General features: G+C 43.8%; 1 protein-coding gene across 1 annotated transcript; it reads left to right on the top strand.

Moving 5' to 3' along the window:
• Positions 1–4,450: 4,450 nt before the first annotated feature.
• Positions 4,451–7,782, top strand: LOC137373362 (probable G-protein coupled receptor 139). Its single transcript, XM_068038185.1, has 2 exons — positions 4,451–4,523; positions 6,881–7,782. Exons 1-2 carry the CDS (start codon positions 4,451–4,453, stop codon positions 7,780–7,782), a joined length of 975 nt encoding a protein of 324 aa, XP_067894286.1.
• The last annotated feature ends 613 nt before the right edge of the window (positions 7,783–8,395 follow it).

Here is an 8,395-nt window from a genome sequence, read left to right as displayed (position 1 = left end):
GCAGCTCCCGATGGCAGAACTGGAATCAGGAGGCACTTCCACACAAGCGTCAATGGACTGACTGAACACGAGCACACGGCGGCCGGCCAATTGCATAGGGGAAGCGCGGGTCCTATCCAAATAATGAGTGGAGGTGGATATTGAGGTGCCAATGGCAGAGTCAGCTGATTCAAATGCAGGTGCCGGTGCCATATTTAAAGGGCTGCCAGTCTGCACGTACTGCTGCCTTGTTTGAAATGTTTTCCTAACCAGCAGTATAGAAGACCCCTCCCACTGACCAGCAGTATAGATGCACCTTCCTCTTGACCTGGACTGCAGAAGACCCCTCCCCCTGAAACGCAATGTAGAAGGCCGCTCCTCCAACCAATGCTGAGGGAGGTGGTGGCGTAGTGGTATTGTCACTGGAATACTAACCCAGAGTATTGCTCTGGGAACATGGGTTTGAATCCCACCACGGCAGAGGTGGGTTTTGAATTAAATTAATAAATCTGAATAATAATGCCCATGAAATCATTGTCAATTATTGTTAGCCCATCTGGTTCACTAATGCCCTTTAGGGAAGGAAATCTGCTGTCCTCACCTGGTCTGGCCTACAGACCCACAGCAATGTGGTTGACTCTTAAATGTCTTCTGAAATGGCCTAGCAAGCCACTCAGTTGTATCAAACCGCTACAAAGTCGATAAGGAATAAAACCAAATGGACCACCCAGCATCGATCTAGCAAACCCAGCCCTGTCGACACTGCAAATTCTCCTGACTAACATCTGGGGTCTTGTACCAAAGTTGGAAGAGCTGTCCCACAGACGAGTCAAGCAGCAGCCTGACATAGTCTCACCGAATCATCCCTTGCAGACAATGTCCCAGACACTGCCAACACAACACCATCCTCGGGAATGTTCTGGTTCACTGGCAGAACAGACCCACAGTGAAATACAGTCAGGAGGGAGTTGCCCTGGGAATCCTCAACTCCAAACGCCGTGAAGTCTCATGGCATCAGGTCAAACACAGGCCAGGAAACCACCTGTCGATTACCACCTACTGCTCCACCCACCCGCCCCAACTGATGAATCAGTACTCCTCCACGTTGAACACCACTTGCAGGAACCACTAGGGTGGCAAGGGGGCAGAATGTGCTTTGGGTGTGGGATTTCAATGTCCATCACCAACAGTGGCTCGGTAGCACAATTACTGACTGAGCTGACCAAGTGCTAAAGGACATAGCTGCTAGACTGGGTCTGCGGCAGGTGTAGCGGGAACCAACAAGAGGGAAAAACATACTTGACCTCATCGTCACCAATCTGCCTGTCACAGATGCATCTGTTCATGACAGTATTGGTAGGACTGACTACCACACAGTCCTTGTGAAGACAAAGCCCCGTCTTCACATTAAGGATACCCTGCACTACCACTGTGCTAAATGGTATAGATTTCGAACAGATCTAGCAATGCAAAATTGGTCATTCATGAGGCGCTGTGGGCCATCAGCAGCAGCAGCAGAATTGTACTCAACCACAACCTGTAACCTCATGGCCTGACATATCCCCTACTCTACCATTACCATCAAGCTGATCAACCCTGGTTCAATGAAGAATACAGGAGGGCATGCCAGGAGCAGCACCAGGCATATCTCAAAATGAGGTGTCAATCTGGTGAAGCTACAACCCAGGACTGTTTGTGTTCCAAACAGCAAAAAAAACATGCAATAGACAGAGCTAAGTGATCCCACTACCAAAAGATCAGATCTAAGCTCTGCAGTTCTGCCCCATCCATTTGTGAATGGTGGTGAACAATTAACCAACTAACTGGAGGAGGTGGCTCCACAAATATCCCCATTCTCAATGATGAGGGAGCCCAGCACATTAGTGCGAAAGATAAAACTGAAGCATTTGTAACAATCTTCAGCCAGAAATGCCAAGTTGATGCTCCATCTCGGTCTCCTCCTGAAGTCCCCAGCATCACAGATGCCAAACTTCAGCCAATTCGATTCAATCCACGTGATATCAAGAAACGATTGAAGGCACTGGATACTGCAAAGGCTATGGGCCCTGACAACATTCCGGCAATAGTACTGATGGCCTGTTCTCCAGAATTGCCGTGGCCCTAGCCAAGCTGTTCCAGTACAGCTACAACACTGGCATCTACCCGGCAATGTGGAAAATTGCCCAGGTATGTCCTGTACACAAAAAGCAGGACAAATCCAACCCGCCAATTACCGCCCTATCAGTCTACTCTCAGTCATCAGTAAAGTGGTACTTGCTTAGCAATAACCTGCTCAGTGACACTCAGTTTGGGTTCTGCCAGGGCCACTCAGCTCCTGACCTCGTTACAGCCTTGGTTCAAACATGGACAAAAGAGCTGAACTCAAGACGTGAGCTGAGAGTGACTGCCCTTGACATCAAGGAGCCTGAGCAAAACTGGAGTCAATGGGAATCAGGGGGAAAACACTCTGCTGGTTGGAGTCATACCTAGCGCAAAGGAAGATGGTTGTGGTTGTTCGAGGTCAGTCATCTCAGCTCCAGGACATCACTGCAGGAGTTCCTCAGGGTAGTGTCCTAGGCCCAATCATCTTCAGCTGCTTCATCAATGACCTTCCTTCAATCATAAGGTCAGAAGTGGGGATGTTCGCTGATAATCGCACAATGTTCAGCAGCATTTGCGACTCCTCAGATACTGAAATAGTCCATGTAGAAATACAACAAGACCTAGACAATATCCAGGCTTGGGCTGATAAGTGGCAAGTAACATTCACACCAGACAAGTGCCAGGCAATGACCATCTCCAGCAAGAGAGAATCTATCCATTTCCCGTTGACATTCAACAGGATTACCATCGCTGAATCCCTCACTATCAACATCCTGGAGTTTACCATTGACCAGAAACTGAACTGGAGTAACCATATAAATGCCATTGCTACAAGGGCAGGTCAGAGGCGAGGAATCCTGTGGTGAGTAACTCACCTCCTGATTCCCCAAATCCTGTCCACCATCTACAAGGCACAAGTCAGGAGTGTGATGGAATACTCTCCAGCTGCCTGGATGGGTGCAGCTCCAACAGCACTCAAGAAGCTCGGCACCATCCAGGACAAACCAGCCCACTTGATTGTCACCCCATCCACCTCCTTCAACATTCACTCCCTCCACCACCGGCACACAGCATGTACCACCTACAAGATGCATTGCAGCAACGCACCAAGGCTCCTCAGACAGCATCTTCCAAACCCAAGCCTCTACCATCGAGAAGTACAAGGGCAGCAGAGGCATGGGAAGACCACCATTTGCAAGTTCTCCTCCAAGCCACTTGGAACTATATTGCCGTTCCTTCATTGTTGTTGGGTCAATATCCTGGAACTCCCTTCCTAACAGCACTTTGGGGTGTACCCCACTGAGCAGCAGTGTAGTGATGCCTCCCTTTCACCAAAAGTGCAAAAGATCCCTCCCCCTGACCAGCAGTGTAGAAGACCCCTCCCCCTGGTCAACAGTGTAGAAGACCACTCCCCTAACCAGCATTTTAGAAGGCTTCTCAACCTGACCAGCAGTGTCGAAGACGACACCCCCCGACCAGCAGTGTAGAATGCCCCTCCCCCTGACCAGCAGTGTAGAAGGCCCCTCCCCCCGACCAGCAGTGTCGAAGACTGCACCCCCTGACCAGCAGTGTAGAATGCCCCTCCCCCCCGACCAGCAGTGTAGAAGGCCTCTCTCCCAACCATTGGAATAATTGAATCTGCAGGTGACAAAGACATGGACCCTCTTTAAAACCCATCTCTTTGATGAAGCTTTGGTCACCCCTCCTTATCTCTCAATCCTTTGCTCAGTGCCATTTTCTTTCTGTCTCTGTGAGATATTGTTCTATGTTATAGGTGGTGTAGAAATGCAAGCTGTTGTTCCAAAACCCAGATGTCCACACGTATTACCATCTCCAATGTAGGTCCTTTATGTGATAGAAAATAAGGTTTTCAAGCAGTTTCTTTCTTTTAATACCTAAGCTCAATTTGCAAAGCACAGAAAATTAGACTTTTTTTTTACACTTTCTGTGTCAAATACACAAGGTAAATTGGCTACAAATTGTCTAAAATTTATCAACATTTAATATTGAATTGAAAAGTCATGGTCCATAAAAATTTCAATACTGTAGATGAAACTACCTATGTTTAATGAATCAATAATACTCCTGTAACATGTCATATTCAATTATATTTGCGATGGAACATCATGCTTTAAGACAGTGTAAGTTCCAGTTCATTATATTTTATTCCATGATGAACATGTCAGTTTTCACATGATTGTCTCCAATTGTTTGTTAAATGAACTGTAATTAATATTAATATCGATGTAACTGACATTTCACTGGAGATTTCCCTCCTGTATAAATACGAGCTTCTTCTGGATGCTTTGGGTAATCAGGCAGAGTTATTGTCTCCGGCATCGACAGAAACCATCACATTTCACAGAAAATGCGTGAACCAACAATATTCCATCAGATAGAAGACATCTTCTATCCTGTTCTTGCAGTTGTTGGCGTTCTTGGTAAGCCGATTAGCCATTTAATGAAGGCAAATAACTATTGACATGCAAATTTAACTGTTATTTTGAAATGAACATTTTTTGATTTTTAAAATTTTGTTATAACCTTATTTTGATTTCAGAGCTCATGTTATTGGGATAAATGCCAGACTTTTTTTTCAAAAAGCATATTGAGAGATTTGATTGTTTCACCAACAAACCATAAGAGGTAACGGTTTACATAGGGAAATGTCATTATAAATGTTTACATTGGAAGTTTCGATACTAAATGTTGTTGTGAAAGCTTGACCAGAACTGTGATAGGAGGAAAATAGGTTTGTGTGCAACAAATGGTGTTATATCCAAGACTTTTAATTCGATATATTCCCCTCAACCCTTGCTCGGGGTCATATTTTGAGCAGGTAGCCTGGTGCTATCCTATAAATAACTGACCCACCAGGGCTGCGTCCCTTCAGCTGTTCAGTCTTGTCCAATTTTAAAACAAGAGTTCAACAACCATCATCCCATTCTTCCATTGTCTCATCTTTCTGCTCCCCTCACACACTCTCAACTCTGTTACTACAACAAAATCTGAATTAATTCTGAAGTTCACTTTCTTCAGTAAACACCACCTGCTCTTTCCCTGACCCTTGCTCTCTGCTATTTGTTAGGATTCATGCTATTGTTTCTTTACGAATTTCCAAAATAATTATTGATTTTTGAAATATATCTCCAGAACAAAATGTCGACACAGCGACAAATGATTCAGTTGCCTTGGTATGATGAAGTATTTATGGTCATTATCACTTGGTGTTTGTGGGAAATTGCTTTGTGCAAATTGCCTGCTGTGTTTCCTACATTATAACAGTGATTCCACTTTTAAAAAAGCACTTCATTGGCTGTAAACCACTTTAGGACTCGCTCGGATCATGAATGGTGCTAAAGAAATGCAATTTTTTAAAGTTCCATTCAATTTGTCACCAACTGTGAAAGGTTTTCTGAGGAAAGGTCACTGACCTGAAAATTTAATTCTGTTTCTCTCTCCACAGATGCTGCCAGACCGGCTGAGTATTTCCAGCACTTTCTGGTTTTAATTCTCAAACTAATGCTGTCTTTGGGATCCTGATCCACAAATCCCCAGACTTTCTTAAATCCCAAGCTATAATTACCTTGCTCCCTGCTATCACAAGCTGTAATTTCCAGCTTCTCAGATCACTATGTGTCACTCCCTTGCTCTCTGGGATCCCTATCTAGAACGGGATTTGTAAATTGATCCCCATGTCTAACCTAGTTGAACTTTATGAGGAAGTAACAAGGCACATAAGGGAGTCTCAGCTTTTCACTGTATCTATTAATAACTTGGGTGATAGAATAGAGAGTAGCAGATCTATGTTTACTAATGACACTAAATTAGATGGGAGCAAAAAGTTGCAAAGGGACATTAATTGATTAACTGAGAGAGCAAAACTGTGGCAGAAGGAGTTTAACATGGGAAAGAGTGAGGTCATCCAATTCAGACCTAAGAAAGATAGATCAAAGTATTTCTAAATTAAGACAAGATTGGAACTGTAGACGAGAAGAGAGATTTGGGTACCAAATACAGAAATCATTAAAGGCTCGTGGATGCACACAGAGAAATCATTAAAATGTCTAATGGAATGTTACCCTTTATCTCAAAGTTGGCTGGTATACAAAGGGGTAGAAGTTAAGTTACAGCTGTACAGACCTCTGGTTGGACTCATTTGGAGTAACTACATTCAGTTCTGGGGTCCTCACCTCAGGAAGAATATATTGGCCTTGAGAAGGTGCAGTGCAGAATCACAAGACTGATACCACTGCTGAAAGGGTTAAATTATAAGTACAGGTTGCATAGACTAGGCTTGTCTTCTATAATAATAAATAGGCTTGTCTTCTGTTGGAAGATTAAGGATTCAGAAAACTGAAATGTTTAAGTTGATTTAAGAATTTCCCAAGGTAGATAGAGAGAATCTATTCCCTCTGGTAAGTGAGTCCAGAACAAGGGGACAAAACCTTAAAATTAGAGCAAGACTGTTCAGGGGTGATGTCAGGATGCACTTCCTCACACAAAGGATAGTGGGAATCAGGAACTCTCTCCCCCAAAAAGCTGTTCAAGTTAGGTCCATTCAAAACTTCAAAATGAGATTGATAGACAGTTGTGAGACAGGAGTGTTGTAGATTACGGAACCAAGGTAGATAAATGAAGTTAAGATACAGATCAGTCATGATCTAATTGAATGGCAGAACAAGTTTGATGGGCTGAATGGCCAACTCCTCTTCTAAAATCCCCATTTTCCAATATAATTTCCATGTTCTCTGAGATGGCTATCTATAATTCCCTTGCATTTTTCTATTTATTCCAGTTAACTCATTGGCCATTCTGATCCTGTCACAAGGAAAGTGTGGACTCTCCAAATGTATCACCCACTACCTGGTGGCCATGGCAGTGGCAGATCTACTGGTCGTGTTCACTGATGTGATACTGTTTGGAGTTATTCATTTTCATTTCCCAGGTACTTACCTGGACACCACTCCCGCACGTTCTCTCTTACTTGTCCTGCTTTATGCAGCCACAGACATTTCTGTCTGGTTCACTCTCACTTTCACCTTTGATCGATTTGTTGCAATTTGTTGCCCGAAGCTGAAAACAAAATATTGCACAGAGAAAACTGTGAATGTGGTTATAACAACAGTGAGTGTGCTGTTCTGTCTCAAAAGTATTCCTTGGTACTTTGAATTTGAACCTGAATATATAATTGACAATGTACCCTGGGGGGCAATTGAATCACTGAGCTATTACACTGAAGCTGCCTGGGTAGCATTTGACATCCTCAGTATTATTTTAACCCCTTTGCTTCCATTCGTTCTGATTTTACTGCTCAATGCACTGACTGTCAGACACATTTTCGTGGCCAACAGAGTCCGCAGGAAACTACTGGATCACAGCAAGAGTGAGAATCACACTGACCCAGAGATGGAGAACCGAAGGAAATCCATCATTTTACTCTTCACTATATCTGGCAGTTTTATATTGTTATGGATGACAACTGTTCTATATTTTCTTTATTGGCGAATTACTAACACTTATTATTACACAGGTCCCCATGATCCTGCATATATCACTGAACAATCTGGCTACATGCTGCAGCTTTTGAGCACCTGCACCAACACCTGTATTTATGCAGTGACTCAGACTAAATTCAGAGAGCAGCTGAAGAATGCAGTCAAATATCCATTCACTGCAATTGTTAAATTATTTAAATGATTAAAGCAGATCACTGACTCTGGTTACAGAGCTTCTTCACATGTTCACTCTCCACAACATTCAGCAACAGATCACTGCATCTCTTTTGTTTCCCAGAATATCACTGACTTCATCTCCTCTGGAGATCTCCTTCCACAGCCTCCGGGCTCATGGCTCCCAACCCTGCACCTCCTGCTTTCCTTCCCAAGGTCCACAAACAGGACTGCCCTGGTAGACCAATGGTTTTCGCCTGTTCTTGTCACACGGAACTTATTTCTTCCTCTCTTCTCTCTCTCTGTTCAATCACCTCAGACTTATATCCGTGACTCATCTGTCACTTCATCAATTTCACATTTTCCAATTTCATCAGCCTTGCTTCAAAATATCACCCTTCCCCTCACTTTAACAAGGTCGATCAGCAATATTTGCCTTCCCTTTCTCAACTTCTCTACTTTAATTTCTGGGGATAGGCCATCAACCAATATCTACTTTAAACCCACTGACTGCCACAGCAACCTTGATTACCATGCTCCCATCCCGCTTCCTGTCAGGACTCTATTATATTCTTCCGGTTTCTCTGTGCCCATCTCCTCAGTTCTGATGATACCACCATCCACACCAGTACTTCCGATAT

Source organism: Heterodontus francisci, chromosome 9 (genome assembly GCF_036365525.1).
Source record: "Heterodontus francisci isolate sHetFra1 chromosome 9, sHetFra1.hap1, whole genome shotgun sequence".
Lineage (NCBI taxonomy): Eukaryota > Metazoa > Chordata > Chondrichthyes > Heterodontiformes > Heterodontidae > Heterodontus > Heterodontus francisci.
Note: the sequence above shows the minus strand (reverse complement) of the source record. Positions and strands in the feature narration are given on the sequence as shown.

What these genes read in the sequence shown, in the direction of transcription:
- LOC137373362 (XM_068038185.1), top strand. Translation starts at nt 4,451, where the DNA reads ATGCGTGAACCAACAATATTCCATCAGATAGAAGACATCTTCTATCCT. An exon ending in TGCAGTTGTTGGCGTTCTTG is followed by an intron (nt 4,524 to 6,880) that starts GTAAGCCGATTA and finishes TATTTATTCCAG; the next exon opens with TTAACTCATTGGCCATTCTG.